Source organism: Fringilla coelebs (assembly GCF_963513975.1).
Source record: "Fringilla coelebs genome assembly, chromosome: 1".
In the NCBI taxonomy this organism is placed as follows: domain Eukaryota; kingdom Metazoa; phylum Chordata; class Aves; order Passeriformes; family Fringillidae; genus Fringilla; species Fringilla coelebs.
Window position 1 is genome coordinate 20,620,410 of NC_140028.1, and position 16,478 is coordinate 20,636,887.

Sequence of the window (16,478 nt, forward strand, 5' to 3'; positions counted from 1 at the left end):
GGCTTGAGGCTTGAGAAATAGATAAAAATGTCTAGAAACACCAAAGTCCCAGTTCTTGGCCATCCCAGAAGGCAATGGATGCACAGCCTCTGCTGTGTCTTCTATCTTCAGTGTCTGGCAAACGTGAAGAAGACAAACCTGCTGCTGTCATTGCATCCTCTGTTAGCTCAGCCCAAAGAGGTTTCTGGTGTAGACCTAAAAGGTCCAAACTATTTTATTGTTTTTAGATAGAATAACAGATCATCCACGATTTTCTCAAGTACCAGATAATGCCCCCCCAAGCTGAAAAACAATTGTTAATGCAATCCAGAGCAATCTGTGGTGAACTGCACAACAGCATCTTTTCCAAAATACTGCAGCTCAGCCTTTGAGTGTGAAATTTTTACATTTTACAATAGACATTCTATAGGAAAAATGGTGCAAAACATAGGTGGAGCTAAAGCATCTCAGCCATATCCAAAGATTCACTTGGTCTCTTTCACATCATCCTGTCATTCTGCTACACTCCTTTCTTTCTTCTTCACTGTCTCTCTTGCCTTGAGTATTGGAAACCAAAAGTCGGCCTGAAAAAAAAGAAATATGATCTGTATGACAGTATAACTGAGTTAAGATCACCCAGACACTAATATCCTGTATAGTCAGTTTTGAAGGCTGTTAAAAAAAGGAATTTAAACAAACTATATGTCTCAAGCTTTCTATCTGGATATGCCATAGGTATATGTGTTAGCAGTTTCCATTAGTGTGTCCATGTGTGTTCATGTATATATATATAGGATAAACATTTTTGCAAGGAAAAATTCTGTTTCCTAGTAGTATATGCAGTCACACTGTGTTTTAAAATAGAAATAGAACACCTTCCATATTGCTAAGCAATATCAGAATATCTTTCTCTACATTTAGGGCTGCTCTTACTGCCTAGCACTTGCTATCTAGATTCAGGAATACTCTAAGTGCTTTTTCATGCATTCATGAAAACAAAGTTTCTTCTCTGGAGGACTCTGAATCTGAGAAGTATTTTCTTGCCAGCACATAGTCATTTGAGCATACCAGTGGCATGTCTGAGGCATGTGTGCTGAAGTACAGAACAAAATTATTAGATGATCTAATCTTACAATTAGGCAACATGTCTCTGGCTCCTGAGCACTGGGGAAAGTCTATTAGCACATAATTGAAGTTCACAAGTGTTTAAGTATTTCCTGGATCTGGCTACCACCCAATGAGGTTTATTTTTTTCCCCAGAGCTCATGGCTTACCGTTCTTGCAAACATGTTCTTCCCAGTTTTCTCTTGTAGCTTTTTTCTTTTTTTGAGTAATTTTGCGTGTAAATAATGTATCCGTTTCATCTCGGTATCAGGATAAAAGGAAGCTGACACGAGTATTTTAAGTTGGGTCAGGAGGCCAGAGAATAACCCAAAAATTATTAAAAAGAAGATGATGACTCCAAGCTGAATCCATGTTGTGGAGAGAGCGAGCTCTGGATGAGGGATGCAGTTTTGCTTAACCAAAGAGATCTTGAAAGAATCAGTCTTGGCAATATGCTCTTTCATAGGAATTATATAGCTTTTCTCATTCTTCTGCACAAAAAAAAGTGGGAAAAAAGTGCTGGTTATAAGACAGATTCCCTCCTTTCTTAATTTTTCTTCCACTGGACATTCAGATTTATGAAGGACTCTAAATCATCTAGACCATCCAGCGCCTATATACAGTATGCTCAAAACAATATATATATAGGCTCAAAACATTTATAAATGTTTTGTACTCTATTTTCAATATTTTCACAATTTCTCTTGGTGGACAATGTCCAGCACTTTGGACCATTAAAAACTTACCTTCTCAGTGGCTCTGACAGGGAAATATTTAGTTAATCTGGTTATAATGGTTTAGTATTTTTCCCCTCCTATGACTCCGCTCAGATGCCCTGTTGGAGGGTCCTTCATTGACAGTAAAACTGAAGAGCAGAGTGTCTGCCCCTTTGGTTTTGTCTCAGCACATGACCAGCAGTGCTTCTACACCATGGTGGTTCCACACCAGCCAGAAATCAAACTCCAAATAAGCCTCTCCCCTCTCGGTAAGAGAGAGACAAAGGCAGAGACTATGGGCTGTGATAGCAGGTTACTGAAAGCAGCAAGCAATGGAATAAGTGATGCACAGTAACAGCAGCAATATTATTAACAAAAGTACATAAAAAGAGAAGGTGGTTTACCTACAAAAGGTATTCACCATCTCAACTTAGTTCCACGTGGCCCTGGGACAAAGCTAGCATGGTGGCTCTTCCTATGCCTGACACCACATGGCTGTCCCCAGACAAAATAAGGTGGCAGTCACTCACCACAGCACTCTCTCTGTGCCTGAGCCTGAGACAGCAGAAAACAATGACAGACAAACCCCTGAAAGTATGAAAGTGTGATTGTCCTCTCCACACTGCGCCACCACTTCGGACACTGGTCTCAACTCTGTGCAGCTGTTTCCAGCCCTGGCACTACTGACTGCTCCTCCCAGCTCCTCCCAGCTCCACTCAGCTCCTTTCAGCTCAGCTCAGACTTGGCTGGGCTCGGGCTCACCTCTGCCACTGTTCCTGGCAGCTGCCACCTGCACTAGAGCTGCTTTTCAGCACCCTGTGCCTGAATCAAGTCCTGGATGAACAGGAGGGCAATGGGCAGCAGAGGGGCAGGGCTGATCCTGACAACCTTCCAATGGAGAGAGGGAGGAAAAAACGTTTCATGTTCAGGGGTGCTCACCCTTTCTTCACCCTGAAACCACACCTGCAATGATGTTGTGGTGGTATAGAACAGCAACACAGCCATGCACACGTGGCACTAAGCCCTGTCCCCTCTCTGCAGCCACACTCTGGCCCAAGCAGTGCTCTGACCAAAGGGTGTCACACAAATGAGGCTGCCTGACTTCCTACTGCCTCTGCTTAGCTGATGTCTTTCACTGCTTGTGGACTGAAATACTCGATAAGAAGGGTAAATTAGACATGCTGCTGGGACCTTACTGTCAGGCAACTTTCTGTTCTGTGAATAAGAACACTGAAGGGACACTGAATAACCCAGCCTCTTTTCTGATCATGTCAAAGGAATAACAAGCTCTTCCTTGTGGCTTTTCTAATTACCCTACAGAGGCCAAACACTTCTGTTAGATTTCATTGGAGAAATGAAGTTCCCAAAGCATGCTACCCATCTTCAGCCTGTTAGCCCTTCCTTGACATTATCCAGTTCCAAACTGTCTCAGGCCATTTTATCCCTTAACTGAACTGCTGTATAGGCAAGGAAAATCTTCATTAGGAACTCAGTATAACACAGGGGTACTAGTGCATGAAGAACTTTACTGTTCATGCTAATTAATAAACATCTCAAGTGTCTGAGTCTGTCCTGATCACCCAGCTTCCTGGACTCCCTGAGATCAGCAGCCCTGAGGCTTGATATAACAAATCTGTTGAGATTAAATTTTACATTGTCATGCAATTAGCTTTCCTTGGGGAACTAGAAACAATCTGATGATGGCATTAGTTTTCTGTTTTGAAGGAATCAAGCAGACTTCCACATGAATGAACAATGCACATAAAGAGAGGAAATTCATAGCACAGGAGCCATGAATCAGCCAGACATGGTGCTCAGGACTTCTGTTCTTGGGTAGTGGGACTAAGCTCCTTTGCCCTGACTTGGGTCACACCCAAGGCAGGTCATGATAGGAGGCTGCCTTCAAGGTACAAAGATAGAAACACAGGCAAACCCACACACAACAGTACACAGCAAAGTACACAGCAACAGGTTGATTAGGGCTGTGATCAGCTGGGTCTTTATTATCTTTTGGAATGCACATCCCACAACCTATCTTAGAAACTTGTTCTATTGTTTGATCACCTGAAGAGTAAACAAAAAACCATATTTCCTTCACTTTGTCCTAATTTTCTCGTCTCCCTGAATGGTGCACCACTGAAACATCACAGAATCATAGCACAACTAATGTTGGAAAAGACCTCCAAGATCATTGAGTACAATCTTTGACCAAACAACACCACTAAAACTTGGTGTTATTAGCACCATGCTCTAACCAGCTGTCCTTGTTTTGAGCATGAGGTTGGTCTTGATGGCCTCCAGACTTATCTCCCAACCTAGCTAATCTATGGTCCTCTATGCTGCTAGAGGAAGCTGGAGATTTTGGCACCAAGACATTATTTTGTGTGTATGTGCCCATCCATACAAGCGATGAGCTCCTCACACTACTCAGTTACAGAAAGGTAGGCATCTCTTACATCAGTGTCACAGTGACTTTTGACTGTAAAAATAGTGCTTCACAAATGTCAGTTTTGTGAGTTTCCAATTTTAAGCCTCTGGTTTTCTTCATATATGTAAATGGAGGAAGGAAGATCCTTCTTCTAAAATTTACCATTCTCTAGAAATATGACAATGCTCTGGAAAGGACTGTCTGGTTCCATCCAACCAATGTATCTGTGCAGGCAATGACCTTTTATGAAATGAATGATATTCCAGGAAAGAACTGGTGGCTCATTGCTATGTGTTTGCTCTTGCACCTTCTGAAGATAAAGGGAAATTTTTCAACACTAAACTAAGAAATATATGGTACTGGTAAGTACTTACATTCTGAAAGAGACTGAGTTGAATGTCTAGATCCGGTACTTCTTGGAGATATTTGTTCACGGAAATAATTAACAAATAAAACAAAGAGTCTACTGCAGCAAACAGAAGCCAGATGCAAAGATGAATAACTACAGGGAGAAAAAAACACAGCATTTTTTTCCTGTCCTTTCTTGTTAAGAAGAAGGATGGGATCATCACATAATCTTTTCTCTCTTTTCTGTTAAGTGGCAGAAGACAGGGTCTTTGCTGTTGCTTTTGGTGCTCATCAAATGCAATGAACTGTTTTGTGATATACATATTCTTAAATTTGGTGCTATGAGAACCCACAAATTTTTTGATAAAGAGGCCAGTTCCAAAAGAAACTAGAAAAACCCCAAATATAGGCAATACTTTCTGACCTATATAGGGCAGTATAGTCAACATAAAAGATATCTGGTCAGCAATTCTCTGGATTTCTTGCTCTGTGTCATTTAGCTCTTTTCTTAATGCATCATCTAAAATTGAATAAGATGGTGTGAATTTGTGCTTCAGGACCACTACTTCTTTAGGTAGCTCAGCAGGAAGCTTGGCCACATCATAAATCCATCTTATTGCCTCAATATAATATTTTACCAAGGCAAACTGTTCGAGCTTTAAATGACAGGTTATACTGTCTGCCAGAACCTTTAGATTGTGAAAAATATTTTGAATGTTGCTGGCCACCACAACACCTGTGCCAGCTGTAATGAGAGCATCCCTGCCGTTTTTCAGCCCACAAGAAAGGAGGAACAGAACACTAAAACAGCGCAGGTGCTTGAAACAAAAGAGCATGATAGAAAGAAAAATCCAGACGAATCCAGAAATCAGTAAGGGCCACGAGGAATGGTGTGCCAAGGAGAAATGCATGCTAAGGAAAAACAGAAAGCTGGAGAGGAAGCCAACTGCAGAGCAAACTGCAAAAAGCTGTATCTGATACTTCCAGCCAGGCTTCCTTTCAGATATAAAAATTTCCCATGTCTTCTGAGCTACTAAGGTGAATTTTTGCATTTTCTTCAGATTGTTGCTGACACTGCAATGGCTCAAACTAAAAGGAAAGGAAAAGAAAAACACTGTTATTTACAGGGTCACACTACTGACAATGATGTGCTTTTAACTGACTGTCTGATACTTCTTCACACTGCAAAGTCTGCAGGTCTGACTGACATGAGGGTGAACGACCGCACATGAGACCAAAATACTTGTTCCTAGTGTCACAGATAAAAATATTGAAGAGGTGACTCTAAAAGGATTTCTATCTTTTGTCCTTTTATGTTTTGCACACTTTGATTTCTCATTAGCTGTGTAGAGACAATGGTTCACGTGCACACGTGTATGTGTGTGTGGGTGTGAGTGCATGTATAAGGAAGACTCCAGCCTCCTGTAGCACCCACTGCTCCCCACAGATGCTAGCTTTGCCTTGTAAAGGCTGAGGGAGGTGATCCTGCCCCTCTGCTCTGCCCTGGTGAGGCACATCTGGAGTGCTGTGTCCAGTTCTGGGCTCCTCAGTACAAGGGAGACTTGGAGCTCCTGAAAGAGGCTCAGTGAAGGGCTATAAAGATGATGAGGGAACTGGAGCATCTCTCTTAGGAGGGCAGGCTGAGGGAGCTGAGCCTGCTCAGCCTTCAGAAGAGAGCACTGAGAGGGGAATCTCATCAAGGAGCTGAAGGGAAAGTGTCAAGGCTCTTCTCAGTGATGCCAAGCAACAGGAAAAGAGCCAATGGGCAGAAACTGATGCACAGGAAGTTCCGCCAGAATTTGAGGAAAAACTCCTTTACTCTTGTAAGGTCCCCAAAAACCTCGCTCGACATGGCTCTTAGAAAGGCTTACAGTTGTACATGTAAGCTCTGAGTTAGATGCACAGGACAAATATGGACAAGATATTCTCAAGAGGTCAAAACAATTAAAAAAACTTTACTGGCAACTTTAGAAAATCAGAGAACTTTGGCAAAATATTTACTGCAACATTCAATCGATATAAAACACTTCTCAAAGCATTAACTTAGGAAACTCTAAGTCTGTTTGATGTTAAGTTACACAAAAATTCTGAGAAGAAACAATTAGAAACAGAAAGACAGAAAACACATAGAAGAAGAGCCACAAAACTCCCACTCCTGGATTCCAGCGGTGTGCAGTTGATAGAAATTCCAAGAGGCTGCAGAGTCAAGACATGCTTGCCTCATATCCCACTTTAAACAGCCCTTGGCCCTTCCCCCAGGGCAGACTTGCAGTCATTTGGCCACTCAGGAGCTGGGTGAGGGGCTCCAGGGTGGGGTGTGCAGCACAGTGTGCCAGGGATTGGAGCCACTGCCAGGCTGAGATGCAGCTCTGGGGACGGGGTGTGGGGCAGGGCACTGCCTCCCCAGGGCCAGGCTCCACCTGCCCCTTCCCCCACACATGCACCCCAAAACATCTGGAGACATGGATCTTTCCAGCCTCTCGTGGCTGTGAGGGTGACCAGGCACTGGAAAAGGCTCCCAGAGAGGTTGTGGAATCTCCATCACTGGAGATCCTCAGGAGCCACCTGGATTCAATCCTGTGCCAAGTGCTGTGCTCTGGGATGATCCTGCCTGAGCAGGGGGGTTGGAGCAGATGGCTCACTGTGCTCCATTCCAACCTTACCATTTTGTGTTTAACCCTTTTTAAGCCTAATAGCTTGTGCTTCCCACCATCTGTCCTGCTTACCAGTATGCCTGTTATGTAAATTACAGAGTATTTCTGTGTTTCAGTTCTGTTGGATGGGAGATATTATAATATAATATTTATAGTGCAATTTGTCCAAAGAAGCAAGGTCAATTCATATGCATATTAGCATTTTAACATTCTAGAATAAATGAGATACTAATTAAATAAAATAAACAGTGGTAAATTAATCTTAAATAGGGAACAGTCGTCTTTGTAAAACACATCCTGAAGATATTACTTTGTCTTTTGCTTAGCTTGAACACAGCAGGTAGCCAGGAACTAAACTATAATTTTGTACACATACTGTATTTTATTAGCATTAGCCTTTATGAATCCTGCTAGCATTCAGTGCACCATTTCCCCCTCCTTCTCATTGTAATTAGTTATTAGTTGTGTCATTATCTCCTTTGTGTGCAACAGGAGCTGAATAGTATGGGAGCAAGCATCCATCACCAGCCGGGACCTTCTTGTATTGATGTGCTTCTTTTCCTTGGCCTTATTTGGGCTTGATCCTTTATAGTGCTGTTATAGGTCTGTTCTGAAAAATGAGGAGTGTTTTTGGTGTTTAACCACTTCAGCACAGGCGAACAGTGGGCAGCACGCCCTTGGCGGGGGTTAATTCCTGGCACTATCACAGGGCCTGGGAAGGCTGAGAAAATTGCTCCCCTCCAGAGCCTAAGTGAACTCAGCTGTAAATGAAGTGCAAGAGCAATTAACAGCTCCTTCACAGAAGCAAAATTAGTTAGCCAATGCCCCAGAAGTAAGTAGAAGTCACCATGTTTGGGAAGGTGCTGCAAGCGAAATGGGGAGGAGAGTTAGCACATGAGCTGCCTGGCTCCAGAGCAGCCCTTCTGCTTGTGTGGATGCTCTGCTTTGTCCTTTTTCTACTGAAAGATATTTTTAGGAAGTGTAATCAAAAAGGAGAGGTTTATGGTCCTGAAATCAAGCAGAACCAGACCTAACAGCCAGCAAACCTTGTCAGCAAATCCTGCACCTCTGTGATCTGATTGTTACACAGTACGTGCTGCCACAACTTCTTTGTAGAGCTAAGAAAAATTGCCTTGCACAGTGAATACTTCTGGCATTCTGCTCTTGATTTAAGAAACCTTAACAAAATAAAAAGCAAAAAGGCTAGCATTTATCTAATACTGTCCAAAACGTCTGTGTAAGAAAATAACACATTTTCAGTTTTCTTCAGCAGCACCAACATCACAGCTGTTCTCAGGCACTTTTTATGTGGTTTTGAGCATTTGTATGTTTGGGTATGGTGAATTTGGGTTAATGCTTACAAGCATTCAGTAAATGACTGCAATATGTGACTGGGATTTTGGCATGACTGCATCCTTAGATTTAATAACAGTACTTCTGTACTGGGAGGCTGGAGACTTGCAAAATATGGACAGAACTTGAAAAGAATCAAAAAGTCTCTTTTTCTGAGCAGATTCAATGCTGTTACATGAGGCTCCTGCAGTATTCAGAACATACATCATAGGTTTGGGCTTGACCTGCATGAACCCAGATCTTTAAGGCAGGAAAGGCACGGTAAAGACACTGAATTTTGGAGCCTGTAGCATGGATGCTCAGGTATCTCTCCATGGTCACTGAAGGTCACAAAGGGAGCATCCTCATCCCCTCAAGAGCCCATCTCTAAGCTTAAACCTTTCCAGGGTAAGAGTCAGGCTCACAGTGTGCCTTTCTGTGGCTTGTCTGACACCTCAGTTTTCCCCACATAAGGCATCAACAACAGGTGTGTGTATATATATATATATATATATATATATATAAAGCATTTAGTACAGGAGAACCACTCAAAGGATGAAAACTCTAAACATAAAAAAAAAGTTTGGAGGCTGAACATTCTTATATCACCAGGCACTTATACAGCCGCAAATGCCTGGGAAAGGAAAATAATAGCCTGGCTTAGAGATAGAAATAAATTGTTGGCATCACTAAAGAGGCTATTCAGAACTTAAAGAAATGGTAAGCTTTGAGAGCTTTCTGGAATGATTCTTCTTAAAAACATAAATCACAAAAGTTTCCTGAAGCGGTTTGGTGCAGTTAGAAATTATAACAGGAGGCTGACAAGAACAAAACCTTAATTTCAATCACAGTCTGAAGCAAAGCACTTTGCCTCCTGTCCTGTAACACGAACTAAGGTGGGGGCTGCTGCTGTTATTTATGCAGCATAAGGAAAGAATGATTCTTGGAAAGCTCTTTCTTGCTCTGAACTGCCAATTTCTTTCCACTGTAGTTTCTAGTGATGAAAAACTCCCCCTCCCACAGAGGGGAGCTGGAAATTCTTGTGCTCTAGTTCTGCTTCTGAATTGATTTTTTAGTGGGGTTCAAGAGGAACCTCTCTATGCTTTAGTTTCCCTCTCTAGGAAATATTTACTCAGCTCTGAAAGCATGATATCTTCTACCATATGGCATGCTGGCAGGAGTAATTATAAAAACAAATTCTCCAAAGGAGCTTCTCTGGCAAGGAGGTTGGGCCACAGTTCTTAAGACTTGTGATTTACCGAATTTTACACAACATATTTAAAAGGCATTTTTCTAGTTTCATTTTAAAATAAACAAGAAAAATTTAAAAGCATTTTAAGGTTCTGCTTGTGTTATTTCAGATATGGCTACAGATTTGAGGAAGCAGAGGATAAGTACATAACATCAAGAGTCCCTAGGAAATGTCCTTCCAGTTCAGCCATGACCCCTGTGCTAGAGCTATGAAAGTTTTTAATTGTATAAGTTTATGTTATGTATGATTTCTTCCCTGCCTTCTGTGGAGACTCCTCCATCTTCATCCTCCAAGCAGTTGTGGCTGCCTCTGCTACCAGCTTGGTCCTGTCCTAGTCCCTTGGTCACCCTGCAGCTGATGGTGGCCTTGCTACAGATAGAATGGAATAGAGCAGGAAAATTGAGTTGGAAGGAGCCAACAACAACCATCTAGTCCAACTGCTATAGATTGAAATTCTAAATATTTTCAGAGAGCAGTTGTGAAATCTTTTCTACATAGGCGATTGCTTGCTTAGAGGTGAGCAGCAGGTCTACATGTATAGTATATGGATTAGTCACCCACGCAAACACCTTGCCAATTTTTAATAGAAAGGATGAAGCAGGTATCTCCTAAAAACATATAGTGAGTAAAAGAATGGGATTTACTAAATAATTAGGGTTTTTTAACAGAGACACAGCTGACTTGGCAAAGCATGACAAAAAGAGTCAGATCTCTAAGTCTACATTCTATTTTGATCCAGACCTAAGTCAGGCAAAGCCTAGGGACTACAAGTGCCATTGATTTAGGACTGAACAGGACCACCCAGTTTTGCACCTTCACACCAAGTCTGATACAACTTTCTCTGCACAGCACTGTTGTTTGGGATGATCTCAGGAGCACTATGGAAGTTTGGCAGGCCCTTATACTGTGCAGGATCCTTATACATAAAAACAAAATTATATTCAGAGAAACATTAGATCCCATTAATGCCCACCTTCACAGTGGTCTTTGCCTTGCTTCAGCTACACAGTGATCTTTGCCTCATAAATTCTGTCGGGATTTTGTACAGGAATTAAAGAATAGAAAGCACACAATAAGATTTTAAAAACAAATATTTCCTTTTTTGGCAGTTTCAGGAGCCTTTTTTTCAAGCCTGAATCAGTTACATTGAAATGTAAGAAAATTACTTCCCTTTTTTGGATACCGTCAAAAAATTCAGTGCTGAACTACGGCACAGTAAAAGCAAAAATACAGAAGGAGTCCCACACTATTTCCTTTGTTCAATGCAGGGCATTCAACAGAGAAATAACAGCCCAATCCAGCAACATTAGTACAGCTATCCCCAGGGCTTCATTGACACCTCAGAATTTCTCAAGCTCACATTATTTGCTTTTAACTGCATGAGGGAAGAAAGTAAATGGTACTAAACACATTAAATATAAGGGATGACTAAAATATCTAATCATGTGTGTGCACATAGGAACTTGAAATACTAAACAACACAGGAATGCAAATATAACAATTTATACACAAGGAAAAGCAAACAAACAAGCAAAATTAGCAACTGAGTGAGATCTCTTTTTTCTTCATGTATTGGAAATAGCTTGGGATAATTCTGAGCATTGCACGACATGACAAGTTCTCTAGGCTACCCCAAAATTATTAAATGTCATCTATATGAGATGTCTATAGCACTGGAGGTTGGACTTGATGATCTTTAAAAAGGGTTCTTCTAACCCAAGCCTTCTGGGAATCTGTGGTGTCCCCATCTGAGCTGTCTGTATGTCAATGAAGAGAAGAGGGCAGTCACCCAGAGCCATCACTTCAGACCTGTTTTAGAAGTCCACCCTCACAGAAGATGGATTGCATTCTGTGAGAGCCTTAGCTCAACTGTGAAAAGCGTCTGAGTTAGAGCTATCCAAAGCCTGGGAAGATGAACCTCTCCCTGTGTTCCCTAATTGCCAGCACAGGCTTTATTTCACTAAGCTGGGCACTCAGAGAAGGACACAGAAAAGGTCTTGTGGCACCCACAGAAAATGGACAGCTATGGAAGGGACATAGAACAAGAAACCAAATTTTCTCACAGCCCTATGGGCTGTATTAGGAAGCTGTGATGCAACCAACCCACAGACATATTCTTCCCTTAGAGCACAGGAAGGAATGTAGGCCCAGTTTGGGAAACCCAAATGGCAATTTGCCTATTGCCAAAAACAACTCTACAAAACACAGAAAATTCTAGTGTGAGGAAAAGAAAGGAACAAATGAGATTACACAGTCCCTCTCCTACACAGAATGGCTCTACACATACTTTTGGGAGAGTTTAGGAGTAAATAGTTTCACAGACTTTAGGAATAGACTCTCCAATCAGTAAGGTGACAACAGTTAACTTAAAGCAAGTCCTTTTACCTTAGAACAGCTAGCTCAGTCCATGATTACTGTCCAAAGTTCCTTATTAACCCTAAAGTGTTACTTACAGGCACTCCTGTAAAGCGCTCGAAGGTTCTTCCCAGTGCTCTGTGTCTCTTGACTTTGGTGGGGAACCGAGACAGACAGTAGTAAAAAATCTCACATGAGTAATTTATTTCCTATACCCTCCCTCAATGAGTCAGACACACTACAATTTTGAAATTGTTCTGGTTTTGACAAAGATCCATGAGGAAGTAACTTATGCACAAGACCAGAATAGTATATAATTTGCAAGTGCCACTTTTTACCTTTTTTCCTGGCAGGGTAATAGATATCAGCAAATGAGTTCAGGGCCCAAATTTCAACGATTTAATGTAATGTTGAGTAATGCCTTAGGTCTAGAACATTTTAGCTATTTTGGTACTTCCTTTGAAACTTGCAGCAGTTCAGTACCCAAATAAATTTAAAACTGTCATAATTTCACCCCAAAATTTTCCAGCTGATATCTGTGCAAATACTTTTGTACAGTCTGTCAGATTATGGTCCTTAGAATAAGACACACCTAAATATACAATAAGACACAAGCTATATTCCATGAAGATAATTTATATACAGGAGGGTAGAACTGCTATGCAGAGGAACTTTAAATCAGCTATCGGTTTCTGCAGACACAGTTTGCATGTGCATTTGTGTGTACAGAGGAGAAAGATAATTCTGGACACCCATACTCCCCACCTGAAATGTGTCACACAGCTCCTTCCAATTATTGGATTGATCTATTGAACCAGTCAGTCCTTTTATTCAGTTGTCATCAGGACCATCTGATAAAGAGGACAATAGATTTAAAGTAACTCAAAGGCTGATACACAGCTTCACAAGGACAACAGCAATGAAAAGAGTAAGAGGATTGTTACACTCCTATGATACCTTTTCAACAACATCCTCCATACACTGCCTTTTCTAGCCATTTTCAGAACTAACTTGCAATTATGATTTTACTGTTTGACCTTTCAGATTTGTTTTTCTCAAAAATGTTGTAGGTGCTTTGGTCCATTGCAGAGATGTTACCTGCTACATGTAAGGAATTCTAAGTTGGAGATTGACTCTCATTTAGACTTTGATTTCAAAGATCCAGAGCTGTGCACTAGTCTTGGTTCTGTCCTTGGACCCTTTGCAGAATCCAAGCAGTAGCTACTGTAGCGCTGGCATGCACATTATCTATTTGCCCTTGGTTGAAATGTCCCTGCATGTAATTTTCCAGACAGCTGGTTTTCCAGCAGATACTGATAGTACTGAAGCAGCAGGCTGAGCCCAGGTTTCCCCTCCACAGAGCAGCCATACCCCTGCTCTTCCAAAAGCAGCCACTGAACGAGTTCAGAAAGCTGGCAGACAGAATGGTGAACATAGCACAATGTTCATAGCATCTAAATTATGCATAATGTAGGGCTATAATTAGATGCAGTGGACCATCTATAACTGGAGAAAGTCTCTGATTATTATAGGTTGAATGGATGAAATGATCTTTTAGCAGAACATATTGTTCCTATTATGAAATAAGGGAATATTCTGTTAAGGGATGCAGGTATGTGCATATTAAATCAGACCAAGCCTCCATTGAACCCAGCATCTCAGCCTTGATAACAGCATCTGGCAGATGTTTACAGAATCCCACATGGGGAATATGGACCATTTGGACATGGTCTAGGTGACCCTGCATCGGGGGAAGGGAGGGGTGGAGATGACCTCCAGCGGTCCCTTCCAACCTCAACTATTCTTTGATTCCATGACCATTGACATTCCTATTTTCATTTTTCCATCCTCTGAGGCCAATCCAAATGGCAGCACAACCACCTGGAGTACCAGGCACCCCTCTTAGGTTATTATCATCTGCAAAGCTTCTGAGGGTGCACCCCTTCCAGGTCAGGAATGAAGATGCAATAAGAAGATGTAATACTGTATTGGCCCCATTATCAACCCATGGCACACACCACCAGTGAACTTTGTGTGACTGAACTTCGTGTGGCTGACCCCTGGGCCCAGTAGTTCATCCAGTTTCCAATCCAACTCACTGTCCATTATCTACCAGTACTTTCTCAGCTTGTCTATGAGAATATTATGGGAGACCCTGTGGAAAGCCTTTTGGAGGGCGAGGTAAACAGCATCCACTGCTCTCCCCTCCCCCACTTAGTTAGTCACCTCATTGCAGCCTGTCACACTGAGTCAGCACGAATTCCCCTTTGTAAATGCATGCTGAATACTCACTGCAAATGATTTACAAGACTAGTTGCTTTGTAACCTTCCCAGGGGTCAAAAGGAGGCTGACCAGTTCCCTGGATCATCCTCCTTCCATTCTTGAAGATGGGAAAAGCATCTGCTTTCATCCACTCTCCAGGAATGTCTCCCAAGCTCCATGATGTTTCAGAGACACTCAAAAGTGGCCTCACAGTGACATCAGCCAGAACCCTCAGCACCCATGTGTGCCTCTCATCAGGTCCCATGGTTGCACATTTGCTTAAATGTGCCCCAACATGATTCTCCTCCACCAAGGGTAAGTCCTCCTTGCTCCATCCTTGCCCTTGTCTCAAAGGCCTGGAGCTCCTGAAGGCTGGTCCTCCTAGTAAAGGCACAGCTGAAGAAAGACATTTTGCATTCCCTTGGGCTATATATGAGAAAGAAAGTAATTTATGGTCACGTGGATGGACCTTAGATTTTCAAGAACAAGATGTTGTATGGGCAGGCTTTACCCATAAACACCAATTTGGATCAAGTGCTGGCAGTGACTGGCAGCATTTCTAGTGTCTCCTTGAGAATCAATTTGTAAAGTACATACAGACAATGTAGAAATCAACCCCACAATCTGAAAGCTACCTAAGGCCACAGCTCCCTTCAGACATTCAGCATTTTGATAAAGAGCTTCAGCTGGTCTTTCTCAACCCATATGCTACAACCAGATGTGCTGGTGTCATGGCATTCTTTTGTAGGATTTTTAACAGAGAACATTTTAGTGACCCACTCACGGCACACCCTCACAAACTCTTGTCAGTTCCACATTTTCTGGGATCAAGGTGGATGCCTGCTGGCTGGTGGTGGCTGAGGGGGGATAATATTCCCTCAGCTGGCAAACATCAGCTGCTGGGGCTGTCTGGTTCCTGGACTTCCCTGCTGACATTGTCGACTACTGGGCACTGTAAAGCAGGAGGAACTCACAGTTCACAAATTTGAGCAACAGTACAACAATGGCTGCTGTTTTTTCTCCTGCTCTGTCTGCCAGTGCTGTGTAGATCCTTCTGCACTCAAAAAAAGTGACAATAATTTCAAAATTAGTGCATTTATGACCATTTTCCCAATTTTCTTCTTAATCCCTGCAGAATGACTATCAAAACTTGCTTGCACATAAAAGGTATTAAAAATGTCACTGCTTGAGATCCTACTGCTCTGGCAATTGCTCAATGCATTTCAACAGATCATGATGCATAACACAGTATGTGTGTTAATTTCAGCTGTGAATAGCATAGTTTGGATAACACTGAGCTTTAACCACTGTAACATGCAGGCTGGATGAGTGGTTTTTGGGCTTTTCTTTAGGATACCGAGATTGCTTCCTTTTGTGGCAGCTGTGTGTGGCAAAAACAAAGCAAGCTCAGAGCTCTGGACACCACATATCATGGAAGGCGTTCCCTATTCTGCTTTGCTTCCTCCTACCTAAGGAAGATCAGCTAACAACTGATCCTTCCTTGTGGCTGGCTTCCAGAGAGCAAGGAAAGAAACAAACCAAAGCATTTGTGAATATTTGCACCCTTGTTTTTGAGTCATGGCTCTAATTATTATTTCTGTTTTACTGCTACAGCAGAAATTCAGATTAAAAAAGACAATTGCATTTCATTTTCTAAATGTCTGAAGGAATGAAATAATGACAGTGGATTGTTATTCCCAATGAGCTGCACCGGATGAGCAGTTGTGTCTGGAGCCAGCAACAAAGCAGCTATGAGAAAATGGTTCTTGGATTGGATCAGGATGGTAGAAATGCAGTTCTGGGGGGCCTCAGTGAAAAACCCAATCCAAATACTGCTGAGCTTGGGTAAAGTTTGCATTTAATGCTGGTAGCTGAAACCAATCTTCACATGATATACAGGTATTGTTTGAATCTTTGGAAACACTGACTGGATGTTTGCTATAAAGAACCATTCCTGTAGGCAGAGCTGAGGAAGGTTCCTAAAAGCCTCCAGGAAAGCAGTTAAGCAGAGAGTTTTCAGCTGACTAATTGTCATTGATAGCCACAT

At 42.0% G+C, this 16,478-nt stretch overlaps 1 protein-coding gene across 1 annotated transcript; it reads right to left on the minus strand.

The window, feature by feature from the left end:
• Positions 1-473: 473 nt before the first annotated feature.
• Positions 474-5,627, minus strand: DCSTAMP (dendrocyte expressed seven transmembrane protein; the record flags this gene model as incomplete). The annotated part of the gene is made up of 3 exons (XM_084202476.1): positions 474-563; positions 1,254-1,574; positions 4,602-5,627. 3 exons carry the CDS (start codon positions 5,625-5,627, stop codon positions 492-494), a joined length of 1,419 nt encoding a protein of 472 aa, XP_084058602.1. The 3' UTR covers positions 474-491.
• Positions 5,628-16,478: the final 10,851 nt, after the last annotated feature.